A 17,940-nucleotide genomic window follows, 5' to 3' on the forward strand; every position below is an offset into this window, starting at 1 on the left:
AACAGTATGATAGACAGTGAGTGGAAAAGCAAGTTATATTACTGGTAATAATAATGATAATGATGACAATAATGATGGTGATAATGAGATTGGATATGTTACATTTCATCCTTGTTCCTTTCTCTGATATTGAAGTTGTAGTGAAGATACCATAATTTATGGAATATTGTATAAATAAGAGTAATTATAGAAAAATGACTTGTCCTATGATAATTTTTATCTGAATTTCCTCAAGAACAATAGTTAAAATGATATAATAATAATCATAATAATGAGAGTGATGAGAGTGATGATGGTAAAACAGGATGAGGTTCATGACATTCCTATTTTACTATCTGCTGATGGAGCTATACAGTTAGGATAAGTCTGCAGCGGATGAAAGTATAGCCTAACCTTATTGAACTATAAAAAGGATTAATTTACCTACCTGTGCAAGAGCCTATAGAACATTAAATATAAAAAAAAATAATAGCAATGAGTGATTTGGTACCAAGACTCTTTTTATCTAAATAGAATTGAAAAATATGGGAAGAATGAGGTAATAATCATGATATTTAACACATTCTACTAATGCAATAATGTCCAAAACAATTCATTTAAAATTTTGCATTTTTCAGGGAGGCAATTTAAGCCCATAATAATTCTTCCTAGTCTTATATGCAACATAATGTCCCTAAATCAAACTGAGTATGACATAAAAGTTTACAGAATTCAGCCAAAACCTTGTATGAAACCCTTGGTGAACATAACTAATAGCAATCTACATAGCTCCATCAAAAAAGGTATCAAGCAGCTTCTTTATCACATGCAATCTTTTCATGTCATCAACGTTATTTAGAGCTAATATCCATAAATACTAAGGGCTTCAAGCTTGAACCAAGTGGTCAAGTTGAGTTAAAAGTGGAAGGCAATACTTATAAATCCTTTCATCCCTTCTAGGCAAGATACAATGAACACAAATCTAGGAAAGAGAAATGTGTCTTAATACATTAGAATTTATGGGCATTCTGAAACCAAAACTTAATGGCAAGAAAACATTCATAACAATTAACACCTTTGAAATACCATTTAATGTACCTTTGTGGAACTGTAAAATGGATTGTGGTAGGATTGGAAATAATTCTAATAAAACCACATAAATATTAATGAAACAAAGGGGTTGTCACCTAAGGCAGCTTTATAAAATTTGCTTGGCAAAAAGGTAGGAGAGACATAATCAGAACAGATGAATAGATTAAAAAAAGAAAAAAAGAAAAACTACAATAATACTTTTGAATAAACAGTTATCACATCATTGAGCAACATAAAGGTGAAAATAGGTACATATTATTGAATTTGTTAAATGTAACCTAAAGTGATTAGTTTCAGGTGGAGTTTATGCAATACAGAGATTCCAGGTGAGGAATTCAATGTTTCCCAATTTGTGATATCTACATACACTTTGCCAAAAATATGTAGATAAAATACTAAACAAATACATGAGTCATTTGAATTTGTCTGTGAAAAAGGAAGTGTTTGTAATGACAATTCATAACCTGATCATCAACACCAGACGTTATAAAGTGTAATCTTTGTGAAGCCTGTAATAAGTGATCAATGTAGATTATACAACAAATCTATAGCAATAGCGAAATGCATTGCTGTTGCTGTAAACATTTAGCACCTATTGAATGATTGTTGAAGACATTGCCTAGATCCAATAACTGTGCATCAAAAGCTGTATTTCAGGCACTGTCAGATGACAAATGTTTCTATCATCAATACCTCAAAATCTCCTGGAGAACTCTTTCAATAACCTATACTATAACCAGAATATTATCTGATCTATTTATTATTAATTAACTAATTAATTTATTCATTCATTCATTTGTTTCTTTGTTTTTGATTGATTTATTTATTAAAGACTGAATTATTACCTCCAGTTATTAAAATGTTTCATTGATACATTTTTTTTTAAACAGGGCAATGAGGGTTAAGTGACTTACCCAGGTCACACAGCTAGTGTCAAGTGTCTGAGGCCAGATTTGAACTCAGATACTCCTGAATCCAAGGCCAGTACTTTATCCACTGAGCCACCTAGCTGCCCCATTGATACATTTTTTTAATGTCTTTTTTTTTTTTTTGCGAGGCAATGAGGGTTAAGTGACTTGCCCAGTGTCACACAGCTAATAAGTGTCAAGTGTCTGAGGCTGAATTTGAACTCATGCCCTTCTGAATCCAGGGCTGTTGCTTTATACACAGAGCTACCTAACTGCCCCCCATTGATACATTTTCTAAAAAGACTTAAGAACAATGTTTTTAATCAAAGTTGCCATTACTAATATATATGTATACACACACACACACACACACACACATATGGAAGAAAATGCTTTCAAAATTTAGAAACCTATCAGACGATATAATATCACATTACAATGTGATAACAATCATATCATTTCTGTTATTTTTCTTTTACTAGAGTTGTACCAAATTATTATTTCACTGAATCTATAGAAAATGAAGTGATATTCTAAAACTTTTCTTCAACCTCAAAACATAGTTATCATATTCACCAATGCAATAGTTTGTAGAAAATTATCTGTAAGGGAATATCAGCAATAAATCAACTGTACAATTCTATCTTAACTCTATTAAAATTACGTACAGATCTTTCATTAAAATATACAAATATGGACACATACAACTGACATTTCTGTGTCACTTTAAACAAGGAATAATCATGGAAATTATGATACAATAGAAGGACAAGACCTTTGCAGAGATATTCATGATGTATAATATTACATGATAATGCCTTTGAAAGATGCTAATAAAAATGGTTTATGGTAAAGAAAGCAAATATAGCAATATAATAGTATTTGGTGCTGTAACATACATTAGAGATCATCTGATTCCTGTGTTTTCTCATTCCATCACATTTACTTTAAGTATTTTTAAATACTGAACAGATTTATATAAATAAGAACAGAACAGTGTGAATTATTTCCAGTAAAAATATAAAACTCAATGCATGGGTTTCAAACTTCTTTCTGCATTCTTGCCACTCTCCAACAAATAGAGAATGATTCCAATAAGACAACCAACCAGGAAAAATATTGGGGTTGGTTGTATCAATTATGATAATATGTGTCAGTTTATGAATGCCATAAAAATAACATTCCTCTGGGGGGGGGAGTTTCATAAGCTTATCAACCCCTTTGCTATTATTCTACATCTCTTGTTATTCAGTCATTTAGACATATCCTACTCTTTGTGATCCCATTGATCAAAACACACCAGGGCATTCTATCCTCTATTTCTCCAAGTCTGTCCAACTTCATATTCATTGTTTCCATTATACTAGCTATTCATCTCATACTCTGCAGTTTCCTTTTCTTTTTCTCTTCAATCTTTCCCAACACCAGGGTCTTTTTCAATGAATCCTATTTTTTTTATTGTTTTTTGTGGGTCAATGAGGATTAAGTGACTTGCCCAGGGTCACACAGCTAGTGTCAAGTGTCTGAGGCCAGATTTGAACTCAGGTCCTCCTGAATCCAGGGCTGCTGCTTTATCCACTGCACCATCTACCTGCCCCCAATGAATCCTATTTTCTCATTATGTAGCCAAAGTATTTAAGCTTCAGTTTCAGTAGTTCAACTTCCAATGAATCATCTGAATTGGTTTCTTTAAGTATTAACTAATTTGACCTTCTTGCTATCCAAGTGCTTCTCAAAAGTCTTCTCCAGTACCACAATTCAAAAGTGTTGATTCTGTGGTGCTCAGCTTTCTTTCTTTTTTGCGAGGCAATTGGGGATAAGTGATTTGCCCAGGGTCACACAGCTAGTAAGTGTTAAGTGTCTGAGGCCAGATTTGAACTCAGGTCCTCCTGAATCCAGGGCTGGTGCTCAGCTTTCTTTAGAGCCCAACTCTTACAGCCATACATTGCTACTGGGACAACTATAGCTTTGAATATATGCAACTTTGTTGGCAAGGTGATGTCTCTGCTTTTGAGTATGTTGTCCAGATTTGCCATAGCTATCCTTCATCACGTTGGATTCATTTCATTAATGGCTACAGTTACTGTCTGAAATTATCATTGAGCCCAAGAATATAAAATCTGACACTGCTTCCATTTCTTCTCCCTCTATTCACCAAGAAGCAATGGTGCTAATTACCAAGATTTGGGTTTTTTATGTAAAACTTCAAGGCAACTTTTACATTCTTCTCTTTCACCATCTTTAAGAAGCTGCTTAACTCCTCTTCACTCTCTGCCATAAGAATGGTATTATCTTTATATGTGAGATTGTTGATATTTTTCCTTGTAACATTAATTCTATCTTTTGAGTCTTTCAGCCTGGCATTTCACATTATGTAATCACATATAAATTAAATAAATAGGGTGGCAATAAACAATATTGTCATACTCCTTTTCCAATACTAAAGGGATCAGTTGTTCTATGTTTGTTTATAATTTTTGCTTCTTGGTCTGCATACAATTTTCTCAAAAGACAAAATGATCTGGTATTTCCCTCTTTTAGAGGACTTGCCACATTTTTTTGTGATCCAGTCAAATGCTTTGGTGTGCTCAAGGAAGAAGAAGCAGTTTTTTTCTGCACCTCCTTGCTTTCTCCATAATCCAGGAAATGTTAGTAATTTGGTCTCTAGTTCTTCTGCCTCTTTTGAAATGATTCTGCTCTTCTGGTAATTCTTGGTTCACATATTGCTGAAGCCTAGCTTGAAGAATCTTAAGCATAACCTTGTTGGCATATGAAATGAGTGTTATTGTGTGGTAATTTGAATGTTGTTTGGTATTACCCTTCTTTACAGTTTTCAGGTTAAAATTATATTTCCAATCTACTAGCCTCTGGTGTGTTTTCCATTCTGACATATTTAGTGAAGCACTTTTTAACAGCATAGTCTTTTGTGATTTTGAATATTTCAGCTGGAATTCCATCACCTCTACTAACCTTATTGTCAGCAATGCTTCCTAAGGTGAACTTGACTTCATTCTCCAGAATGTATGGCTCTAGATCAGAAACCAAAAAATCTATGTTATTGGTGATGCTAAGATCTTTTTGCATAGTTCTTTTGTCTAGTACTGCTACCTCTTTTTATGTTCTGCTTTTAAATCCATACCATTTTGCCTTTTATCATACCCATTTTCACTTGAAAGTTCTCCATGATATATGTAATTTTCTTGAAGAGATCTCATCTTTTTCATTCTGTTGTTTTCTTCTATTTCTTTGCATTGCTTATTTAAAGAGACTTTCTTAATTTTATTCTTTTTCAAAATCTCAGCATCCCCAAATAAGAAATGTCTTCCTGGTAATTATCCCATAAAAAAAAAGAAGTGGTGATACCTAAAGATAGGCTATTTGTGTTATGAGTACTTACTATAGTTACTTAAGTATCTTAAAAGGCCAAAATGTGTATATAGACTATTGTACCTTGTGTGAATCAGTGGAACTAATGATTACAGATATTCTGGAGGACTTAGGATTTTTGATGAACTATTGTAATGTTTTGAATGTGTAGCATATATTTAATTATTGTGGGGCGATATGAAGAAATGTTCTTGAAGTTATATTGTTAATTGATGTGCACCTGCCATAGAATCATGGAATCTTAAAATTCAAAGGGATTTTATAGGCTGTTGTTTTCAATTCCTATAAGCTAAGAAATCCCCACTGAACCATCACCAGTGGATTGTCATTCAAGCTTTTTTAAAGACATGTCATTTGCAGAATGCACTGTCTCCCTAGGAAGCTCATTCTGGTATTGGATAGCTCTAAGTTTTATACAGCTTTTCCTTGCATTGAACTTTCCTTTGTACCTCTTAAACCTTCAGTCATTGCTCCTAGCTCTGGCCTCTAGTGCTAAGAAGAAAAAATCCTCCCCACATGGCAAATATTAAAAACAGCTATCCTGGTGTCCATTTTCCTTATTTTGGATAATTGTCTCAGGGGCCAATATGGCAGAGAGAATTCAGGAAGTTGTCTGAGCTCTCTCAATTTTCCCTCAGAAGCAACATTAAATCAGGCTTTTAAATGGATCCTGAAGCTCCAGAACCCACAACAAAGACAGAAAGACACAAGCTTAAACCTTGAGATAATTTAGGAAAACTTCAGCAAAGGACTGTCTCACTTGGATAAAAGGGGAGGATGTCTGGGAGAGTCATCAGGAGACTCTTGGCCAGAGCACTGATCAGCACGTAAGGCTCCCAAGTCCTGGCTCAATGGGCTGGTGGTACAACAGGATAGTTGTGAGACACTCAGCCCTGGCTTAGAGGGCAAACTGCCAGCTAGAGAACCACCCATAGGACAGCAGCATGAAGTTGGTATACATCAGCACAGAGCAAGCACAGAGCTGTGAGGAATCTGCAAACCACAGAGGCCCCAGAATAGAAAGCTAGTAACAGACTCTTGGCCCCCAGCAGAAGAAGCTTGCAACAGTGACCCCTTTGCCCCAAGAGCAGGACTCTACTATAAAAGTCACAAAATAGGCTAAAATATGAGTAAGAAACAGAAAAAAACCTCTTACCATAGAGAGCTTCTATGGCAAAAGAGAAGACCAAAATCCAAGCTCAGATGAGGACCACACTTCCAAAATACCTATATGTGAGCCTCAAATGGGAAAATGAATTGGTCTCAAAACCAAAAAGCCTTCTTGGAAGAACTCAGGAAGTATATTAAAAATCAAATAAGAGAGGTAGAAGAAAAAAATAGCAAAATAAATTAAAGTTATACAAGAAAACAACAGCTTGGAAAAGGAAGCACAAAAATAGCCTGAAGAAAACAACTTCTTAAAAAATACAAATGGGGAAAAACTATGAAGAAAACAACTACTTAAAAACTAGAATTGGCAAAATGGAAAGGGAGGTACAAAAGCTTACTGAAGAAAATAATGCCTTTAAAATTACATTGGGAAGGTGGAAGCAAATGACTATTACACAATAGGAATAAGTCAAACAGAATCTAAAGAATCAAAAAAATAGAAGAAAATGTGAAATATCTCATTGGCAAGACAACTGACCTGGAAAATAGATCCAGGAGATATTATTTAAGAAGAATAAGATTACCTGAAAGTCATAATCAAAAAAGAGTCTAGACACCATATTCCAGGAAATTATTAAGGATAACTGCCCTGATATCCTAGAACTAGAGGATAAAATAGTCATTGGAAGAATCCATTGGTCACCTCCTGAAAGAGATCTCAAAATGAAAACTCAAAGGAATATTGTAGCCAAATTTCAGAAATATCAGGTGAAGGGGAAAATGCTACAAGCATCAAGAAACAATTTAAACATCACGGTGCCACAGTCATTGGGACCTGGCAGCTTCAACATTAAAGTATTGGAGATCTTGGAATATGATATTCTAGAAGACAAAAGAATTTGGATTGCAACCAAGAATCAACTAGCCAGGGAAATTAAGCATTATCTTTCAAGGGAAAAGATGGACATTTAATGAAATAGGAAACTTTTAAGCTTTCCTTATGAAAAGATCAAAATTGAACAGAAAATTTGATCTTCAAATACAAGATTCAAGAGAAGTATAAAAAGGTAAACAGAAAAAAGCATGTTAATTTATAATTGTCTCTATTTTTTCAACCAATTTTCATTATGCATATTCCTTATTACCTCATAATCCCAACTATCTTTCTCTAGATGCATATCGATTTATAAATGTATTGTTTTAAATGTAGCATCTAGAACTGAATGCAGTGTTTAATAAAGGGTATGATCAAGGCAGAATACTATGGAACTATGACTTTTCAGAACACTGTGTATCTATTAATATCTTAATATCCCCTAAGACAGGATTATTGCTTTTCAGATTAATTGCATTGATTTTAATTTTCACAAATACCCAAAACTTTAAAAACTAAACCCCTTAGGTAGTTTTTTTTTTAATTCAGGTATAAAACTTTACATTTGTTGAATTTAGATTTCATCTCATAGGAGATATCTCAATATTCTAGCCTTCCAGATGTTTAGATCATAAAAATAGCACTTCAGGTTTTTTTCCATAAATTTGACAAGAATAACATTGGAACAAATTAATTAAGTCACTGTGACAATGTTAAGCAACCTAGAACCAAGGACAGATTCCTGAGGTATTCCTGTATAAGTCAATTTTTAATAATTGAACTCAATTAATGACGAAATTATGAGTTCAGTCATGATCTTTATTTTAGGATTGAAAAGGACTTTAGACATCCGCTACTCCAACTCTCTCATTTTCCAGGGACCCAGAGAACTTGTCACTTGCCAAGGTCATACACAAGAAATTAAAAAACAAAAACATCCCGAATTTAAGCTGAATTTCTTTGACTTCAAATCCATCACTCTTTCCACTGTATTTTTCTGATTCTATGTAATCATTCTAAAACCAATCTCATATTTTTCCGTTTAGTCTATAAAAATAGGCTGATCAATTTTGTGAAAAGTTTTGAAGAAATCTAGCTAAAGGCTTTCTGTATCATTCTTCTCATCTGCCAATTTGATAACACTGTCAAATAAAAGCATGAAGATAGTCTGAATTATTTTTTTTAGTGAGGCAATTGGGGTTAAGTGACTTGCCCAAGGTCACACAGCTAGTAAGTGTTAAGTGTCTGAGGGCGGATTTGAACTCAGGTACTCCTGACTCCAGGGTCAGTGCTCTATCCACTGTGCCACCTAGATGCCCCGATAGTCTGAATTCTTGATGAATTCATATTGACTTTTATTCTTCACTATTTTACTTTATACATGTTTCCAGGGCATATTTTATGTAATATGCTCTAGAATTCTACCAAGAATGAATCAATTCCATGGGCTATCACTTTCAGATTCCATCCTTTTTCTCTTTTGAAAATTGCAACACTTTCCATTTCCATTCCCTCAATACTTCTCCCATTCTTTATAATCTTTCAAGGATAAATAGATAGGTAATTTTATATCATGTCTCTGCCACTAATTTTGTGATCTTGGATAAGTCACTTCTCTGGGACTCAGTTTACTTATTGGTAAAGTGTGTGGGGAAGTGAGATATAAAATTCCACTTAATTCTAAATCCCTAGATTCCTCTTTTCCTTACTAGGTCATTTTTATAGATTGGTATGGGTATCAAATCATTACCTAATAGCCAAATCTCTAGTGATAAGTTACTTTTATATTTTTATTCATGGCTGGGGTGTACTTTATTCCTCATTATCAGGACAAATAATTCTTCTGGGGTCAAAATAGTTGGAAGTCATAAGGGGAAGGCTCTGGGCCTCCCTTAGCTTCAGCAGTTGCTCTGCCTCCCTCCGCCTCCATTCTTTCATCTTATAGTCAGGGAGATAAGCCAGAAAGGTAGAGCCTAGGACAATGGCAATAGAGATGCCAAAGAAGAACACAACTCTCATGTTCCAGAGGTCTATGATGGGGTCTGGGTTCTTCTTGTAAAGGTTTATATCTTCTGTTTCTGGGTCTTCTCCCCAGGGGCCATCCAATCCCTGGAGCCATTTCTCCACCACTGGTGGGGTGACCATGGCTCCTGTCATGGTGGAGGTCCATCAGAGAGAACCAGCAGCTGGCACATGCTGCCCCAAGAAATCACCAAGAGCAAATCCCTAACAACCCCACTGCTGCTCTTGAGGCCGCCATGTTTCCAAACCTGCTAGTGCAGGAAATCGGATAGGAACTCATCATGAGCTACATTGAACTTAATTAGGTTACTCCTTTTCTGGGCCCACATTGGAAGTCTTTTGAGTTTTTAGAGTACAACATGCTATGATTTATATTCTCCCTAACCTCTGAGAAACAATATTCAGCAGGATATCAGGATAGAATTTACATGGGGATATTATTACTAGAATGGATATGAGATCCCATAATTGACATTAGGGAGCCCTTAAATGGTAGAACTTATAATCCATCCACAATTTCTCATACTGTTTGATTCTTGTCGGTGTTCTCTGAACAAAGGATATTCCAGTGTGTTAGAGAAATTGCTCTGGATTTTTGACATTTTGAAGGTAGTAGAGCAGCATTAAGACTTGTCCTCAAAACATGACATGACTAGATTTTTTGTTATATGTATTATTACATTTCTAGGGTAACTGGTAATGTGCTGTAGTATACTTACACACATGATATTGGGGATTGTTCAGAGACTGCAATTCCATGATTTGGAGGAATGGACCTTTTTTGTGGTAAAACATTGGTGTTAAAGAGTTGGACTTTTGCATCCAGGATCTATATGAGATCATTGAAAATTTTATATAAATTCTCAAATTCATTTTAGCCCACTCTTTTCTTCATATTCAATTCTGAGTAAGTCAGTTAACAAACATGTGATGGAGTCAGTTTAAACTGGCTGATAAGAACCAATTGTTAAATATATATTGTGAGTATCTATACCGCAGATATTGGCCAACATGACAAATAAGGACTTGATGTATAAGTGATGGAAAAAATTGTGGTCTAGACCTAAGACAATGATGATAAAATGATAACAAGGAAAATTGAGCTTAAAAAGGTGTTGTATGTAAATACTTTTTGTTAATGAGCCTGTTAAATATTTTCCAGAAAACACCTCTTAATATAGAGTAAATTGAGGGTAATTTTAGTAGGAAAGCTTTAGCGTTAAAGGGGACCAGTAAATTCTTTCCAGCAGAAGTTAGATTTTAACTGAAACTTAAAGGGAAATCAAGAAATCCAGAAAGTAGAAGTAATGAGGGTTGACATTCTAGGCATAGGGGGCAACCAAATGCACTGATTTGGGAGATGCTGTGTTTTATGTGAGGAACAGGAAAAAGGCTAATGTCATTGGATTATAGTGCACAAGGAGATGAGTAAACTATAAAAAGAATAGAAAAGGGGGCAGCTAGGTGGCACAGTGGACAGAACACTGGCCTTGAATTCAGGTGGACCTGAGTTCAAATCTGGCCTCAGACACTTAACACTTACTGGCTGTGTGACCCTGGGCAAGTCACTTAACCCCAATTGCCTCATCAAAAAACAAAAAAACAAAAAGAATAGAAAAGTAGGAAGGATTGAGGTTATAAGAAGTTTTAAAAGCTAAACAGAAGACTTTCTTTTCTGTTTCTGTTCTTATGTTTGATCCTGGAGATATTAGAAAGTCACTGGAGTTTTTTGGATAAAATGGGATGACATAGTTAGACATGCACTTTAGGTAGACATTTTTGATAGTTTAATGGACTAGATGGACTAGGCAATGGAGAGGTGAGGCTGGGACAAAACCCAGAAAGATAATATAATAGCCTAACTGTTAGGTGATTAGGACCTGTACAAAGCATGGTGGCAGTATATTATGCAAATAGAATATACAGGGCTTGGCAACAGATTGGATATAAACATTGAAGGAGAGTTAAAAATTGAGGATGAAACCATGACTACAATCCTGGGTAACTGGGAAGAATGAGATGTCCTTATGGTAATAGAGAATTGATGAAGAGGGAAGGGTTTTTTGGAGAAAGTAGTAAATTCAGCTTTGGACATGTCGAATTTAGCTTGTCTATGGGATATGCAGTCTATGATGTCCAATATACAGCTAGAGCTACATGACCGGAGTTCAGAAGAAAAAGTAAAGATAGAAAATAGATAATAAAGATACTATTTTTTTTTACAGGGCAGTAAAGGTTAAGTGACTTGCCCAGGGTCACACAGCTAGTAAGCATCAAATGTGTGACACCAAATTTGAACTCAGGTCCATCTGAATCTAGGGCCAGTGTGTCAACCTAGCTGTCCTTCTAGATAATAATTGAATCTATGGGAGATGATGGAATCACCCAGCAAAACAGTATCAAGGTTAAGGAGAAGACTCAGGGAAAAGTCGTGAGGGACACCCATGGTTATTGGGCATGTCATAAGAGAAAATTTATCAAAGAAACTGAGAAGGTAGGAGAACCAGGAGAGAGAAGTGTCACAAAAAACAAGAGAAAGGCATACCAAGGAGAGCAAGGTGATTGACAGCATCAAAGATTTCAAAGGAGTCGAGGAAGAAGATTGGAAAGCGCTATTAGATTTGGCTATTAAAAGGTCAATGAACAACTTGGAGTGTAGTTTCAGTTGAATCGAGAAGTTGCAAGCAAGGCTTTGAAAAATTAAGAAGAACATGAAGGAAAAGAAAGTGAAAAGACTGATTTTAAGCTTCATTCTGAAGTAGTCACACTAAAAAATGGAGGTGAAATATTCTGGGTCCAACTTATTGTCTATTTGTAGTCCCTGTCTAACATAATGTCCTGATGAATTGCTTCAGTATACTACTTGTGTGATTACCTACCACAACTAGAGCAAGATCTCAGTCTTCTACCACTTGTTATTTTGTTGTGTGAGTTTCTATGATGATCCTTTAGAGGCAGATAATGATCTCATTAAGGAGATCCATTATTATTCAAGGTGCTGATAAAATAACACCAATATTCTCCATTAAGAGGAATAGCTAGAAAATTTCATCCCCTATAAAAAATTTCCCCAAGTCAAGTATTTATTCATTCAACAATTACTAATTAAACATATATTATGAACTAAAGCAACTGCTGTGTGGTGGAGATATAAAAACAGCTCTGAACCTCAGAGAGATTACACCCTGCTTTGGGGAAAAAAATTTACATTGTTTTAAAAATGGAAAAAAGCCATGGAGGAGAAAATAAGACTTCAGAAATGTGGATATTAAAATCAAATAAACCAGATTATCCTGTGAGAATTAATGGATGAAATGAGAAGAGGGTCATTAAATCAGTAGAGATAAGAAAACTCTTCTGGAAGAATGAAAGATCAAGGATATCAATGGAATCAATACAAAAATGTGAACAAAAGTAGCTTGGCAGGGCCAGATTTCAAACTGAAGAAGAGGTTGAAGTAAAGCAATTTAGCCAGGGTCACAGACTTTAATCTAGGTCTAAATCTAGATTTGAATCCAGGATTTTCACCTACAACTCTCTGTTTTTTAGGTCTTTTTTCTTTTTGAAATCATTTGTTCCTCAGTACCTAGTTTGGTATAGTTGTTTTGCCTGAAACACTGAGCAGTCATTGACTATTTAGGTGCTTCCATATAATTTAACAACTATAATAAAAATTATTAAGCAGTTACTTTTATAGAAAGCATTGAAACTTTATGTGTGAAAGATACAAAGACAGAAAAAGAAGTCCCAACCTTCAATGAGCTTAGAGTCATGTGGAGCAATATAACTATATACTGAAGTGTCAGTACAATCGATATCTAGTATATAAAAATCTATACAAATTAATGATGAGAGGGAGAGAACAGTAAAATCTCAGAGGTGGGATGAAGATTTGGGGGCAAGGAACTCCTCTTGTATTACATTGAACTGTGAACTATACATTTAAAAAAAAATCATGCTTTTTACAATCATAGGTGAAGAGGGATTGAATCCCCCATATGGGACACCACCTATGTAAAAACATGGAGTTGAGAAATCAGAGATCATGTATTGGAAACAGGCAACAGCCAATCTAACTTGCAATAAATAGTATGCATAAAAATGAATAAAGAAATAACTCTTAAATTGAATTCCTAGAATCTTTACCATAAAAAAAACATCAATGGGGTGCAGCTAGGTGGCGCAGTGGATAAAGTACTAATTCATGAGGACCTGAGTTCAAATCCAGCCTCAGACACTTGACACTTTACTAGCTGTGTGACCCTGGGCAAGTCACTTAAACCTCATTGCCCTGCCAAAAAAACCCCAAAAAAACAAAACTCTCAATGAATAAATGTTTATTTAGCACCTACTATGTGCTAGGTATTGTGCCAAGTGCTGAGGATACAAAAAAGAGGCAAAAGACATTACCTGCCCTCAAAACAAGTAGGTCCCAGGTTGAAGAAGCTTCAGATATCAGGCTAAGGGATTTATATTTATATGCATGTTTTTCTATTTTATCCTGAGTCAATAAGGAGCCACTGAAAATTTTAATAGGAAAATGACACGATTATAACCATACTTAAAGAATATCAATTTAGCTGTTAAACTGAGGAGAATTTTGGAGATGAGAAACCACAAGCAAGGAAATGTCCACAGTATCCAAAGAAGTGATGATTTATTTGTCAGACTAACTTATCTTTTCTAATCACCTTTTCTTGGTATATCAGAAAAACTGGAAAAAAAAAAGGTTGTATTTGATCAATTCTGGTTAGTAATTGGACTCAATGGGTATAAGGTTATAACTCTTACACTGGAAAGAAACTTCCTGCAGGATAGGGAATATGAAACTTAAAACTGTTTAAATGAGGAACAAATGGTTCCAGTAAAATAAAATAAATGTTTTTCAAATATGCATTCTTAATTATTTTTTTAGGATGAGGGTTTACATCAACATTTGATCCAATAATTCCTAACCTTAATAAAAACTGCATGTTGCAACAAATTCCCACCAGAAAGTTGAGAGGTATCTGGAACACAGAAGACAGGTTTGGCTCACAACAAAAAAGGCATTTGACTCCCAGAGGCAATAATTTTTTTTTCTTTGAAAATTATTAAACAGTTCAAATTTTGTGAATAAATCTGTTTGAAGTAAAAATGCAACTTAAATAGTGGATGCTATTACAAATTACAAAGTTAAAACATTGACTGATTTTTCTCTACATTTTTGAAACTTACATTTTTTTTTTTACTCCCAAGCTTTGTTCTCCATATATGGGCTGTATTTGTACCTCCATAGGAACAGGTGAAATTCAAGGGTGTTGAAATGTAAAAAGTGCCTTTAGAAGTTAGAGTTAAGAACTTTTAGAAAACAATAACATAGCTGCACTTAGGAAAGGACTTTAGTTCAAACACAGATGTAAAAAAAAAAAAAAAAAAAGAGGAAATAAGCTTCCCTTCTCTCCCTAGAGTCCTGTGAATATTATCAAGGACTAAAATTAATTGCCACTAAAAGCAGCTTTTCCCAAATATCATTTACATCAGAATTGTGAATTCTTTTTACTAAACTTAATAGCCAATTAAAATGTAAGAAAGTGCCCATTAAGTACTACTGCAAAAGGCTTCTAGAGCCAAGAAACAACAGTAGGAGTGCTCATCTAGCAATACACAGACATTTTGTAGCATGGTCTTTGTCATTAATAAACATCTCCGAGGCATCAGAGGGAAGATACATTAGATACTTTCTTCATGGATTTGGAGCTCCTGATAGAAAATGTGTATTTTGAGAATACCTGATAAATAAAAATTTGGATTTAGAGAACTGACAATTATTGACTTAAAGAATCTATTTTTGCTTTACTAGTGGAATCATCATTTCTTTAAATACAGGGCTCCATGATATATTCAGCTATATTCAGAGATTCTTAATTGCACTTATAAATAGTGAAGTACCTAGCTACATAGAAAATTTGGAACTTAAATATTGGTTTTGCTTTTTTTCATATTTTGGAAACTTTCAGTTCTGTCAATAAGACATGCAGTCTTTCATTCCAATTCAAAAAGAAGTCACACTCAGAAGATTTGCTATTACAATACAATTATTTTAATATTATAAAGTCCCAATTTCATGCAAGACAGTGACAAATGTAGAGATAGTACAAACTTTGCTCTCAAAGAATAGGAAAAGTACAATGAACTATTATCAAAGTTCAAAGCTGAAGGAGGTTCAAATAAAATGCTATAAGAAATTTTATAGGGAGGAAAATATTTGTACCTGGAGATATGGTAGTGGGGGAAGAAAGTTGACAGAGAGTTGGGCCTTCCAAGAAAGTAGGGAAGGATTTTGAGAAGCAATGGAGTGATGAATTGAGAGAATGAGGAAAAGGGTTAAGAAGTCCCAACTTTTTAACTTCTGTATTTACTACAGATATTGAAAGTCAAGGCATAGGTTATACTATAGATAAAACCGTAGAAACAGGAGAAGGAAGGATAGCAATCGGGAAATGGAGAACAGATTTGTCTGGGAAAATATTTGTTGAGATCTGAAAAAAAAAAAAAGACCACAATGCTCATGAAGTGACTTTCTTCTTTTCTCTGTACAGATCAGCATGTATTTTCATATATGATTCAAATTGAATAATCTTGGTGAACAAATGTATTTGGCACTTGGAGGTGGAATAATCATGAAAGATGTAGACAATGACTCAAAACATTCCTTGTGAGACCACACAACTAATAGTGCACTTTTTGCTTCAATTCATTACTTATAGCCCAAAACACATTCTTTTAATAAATGAGAAATATGTTCTCTCTTTCAACACTTCTAAATGTTGGGAAATCGCTCATTATTGTATGAACACAAAGCATATTTAAGAAATAGCTCATTTCTACTTCCTTTTAATGTTACTTGCAATTTAAAAAATCTTATTGTAAAAGAATCGAGGCATTTCAGGAAGCTGTAGTCTCACTTATAGAGTACTATTGGTATGTGCTGATTTTCATGACATTTTTCAACTTTGTGCATTTTTTGCATTATGGAAAATTCATGGGTTCATCACAGCCTGGATGGATGTCCCTTTCTCTCTCAAGTTCCAATTTATTTAGGAAATTGAGTTAGGAGCCAGGAAGGGCTGGTGATTGTGTGTGTGTGTGTGTGTGTGTGTGTGTGTGTGTGTGGTGTGTGTGTGTGTGTGTGTGTGTGTGTGTGTGTGTGTGTGTACAAAACACAGCCAATCAATTCCCTTACTCCCTCAGCATAATCCACAAATATGTAACTCTTTTCCTACTAACTCATTGCTGTCCATTTTGAGTTGTTGAAAGGTTAGTGTCTCTGGGAATTCCGAGCTATTATCAAAACAGTCTCCTTCCTTTCCATTGTACTTAACTATATTGTTACATATGTACTTTATATCTAGACTGTTAATCATACTTTTCCAGAAACCTTTTAAGAGGCAAAAGTTATCAAGGCAATGTGTTTGCAAATGATCTGTGTTGTTTCATATTTTAACAAAGCTTCTGTCTAAATTTTAACTTTTTCTTCTACTGCCGTCCAGCATATCTATGAGTTAGAGCATTTAGAAATCAGTAGTTTCTATAGTTACTACAAGAACTGAAAATTAATCTTGAAATTGGAGGAGGGATTATATTAAAAAACCTTTAACCATATGCATTCCATTAATGATTCAATGTCTATGAGTAAGTTTTTAGAAATTGACTTTTAGTGACCAAAATGTGAAGCAAAATTATATGCTTTAAAAGATTAAGTGAAATTAGCTTAGGCATCAGTGGTTTGGCCTGAGAAACATGCATTCTTCAAGCCACATCTCCCATAGCAGGTGGTGTTGGTTGTATTTTTCTGCAGTATTTGCTCTCTGGCTGTCCCCTTAGATGACCTGAAAAGATTCTTTATTCACTTGGTCAAAATTGCTATAATGTTTATTTCTTAGTCTCTAATATAATATGATTTGGGCCTGAACATGCAGGTAATTTTATGTTGGAATCTTCTTCCTCCCAGCCAGTGGGGTAGGTGGGGCATGCTTCAGAACAATCCATCTTCCTTTGGTTTCTAAGAAGGTAAGAAACTCATCCCGGATTAGAAAATAAATAAAATATTGTAATATATTGTAGTCCAGAGCAGAAGAAAAGGAAGGAGGGTGGAAGGTTTGTTTAAGGTCTTTCTTACATTATGTTCCATGATTCAGAAAGTTTGATGACCTAGTAGGCATTTATTCTTTGATAGTTGATTTGCCAATCACCATATCCCCATTTTCATGTAGACCATTGTACTATAACAATTGCTAGTCTAATTATTACATAGAAATAGAAATAGAGAGATACTCATTCAAGCTTAAAAAGGTGATAACATTAGAAGAAATAAAAGAAGTGCTATTTTAGCAGATGTTAAAAGGTGATGATATTTAAAAAGTGACAGGCAGAAAACCGATATTTTTACAACTTCAGTTAAAATTCATGCATCCATAATGATTACTAAGGGGAATTTAGGAAATTATCTTTAACTTCTGAGGATGATGTCAGTGAGATAATCACACTATTGAGTAGTAATAATAGCAAAAATTATTAAAGTGATAA

The 17,940-nt window shown here is 34.5% G+C and overlaps 1 protein-coding gene across 1 annotated transcript; it reads right to left on the minus strand.

Moving 5' to 3' along the window:
* Positions 1-9,162: 9,162 nt before the first annotated feature.
* LOC122732014 (NADH dehydrogenase [ubiquinone] 1 beta subcomplex subunit 11, mitochondrial-like) lies at positions 9,163-9,507 on the minus strand. Its single transcript, XM_043972220.1, has one exon. The coding sequence runs from the start codon at positions 9,505-9,507 to the stop codon at positions 9,163-9,165; it is 345 nt and encodes a 114-aa protein (XP_043828155.1).
* Between the last annotated feature and the right edge of the window lie 8,433 nt (positions 9,508-17,940).

The sequence above is a fragment of the Dromiciops gliroides genome, chromosome 6 (assembly GCF_019393635.1).
Source record: "Dromiciops gliroides isolate mDroGli1 chromosome 6, mDroGli1.pri, whole genome shotgun sequence".
NCBI lineage: Eukaryota > Metazoa > Chordata > Mammalia > Microbiotheria > Microbiotheriidae > Dromiciops > Dromiciops gliroides.

Bases quoted from the DNA above. Each gene is read 5' to 3' on its own strand.
- LOC122732014 (XM_043972220.1), bottom strand. From the start codon at position 9,507: ATGACAGGAGCCATGGTCACCCCACCAGTGGTGGAGAAATGGCTCCAG.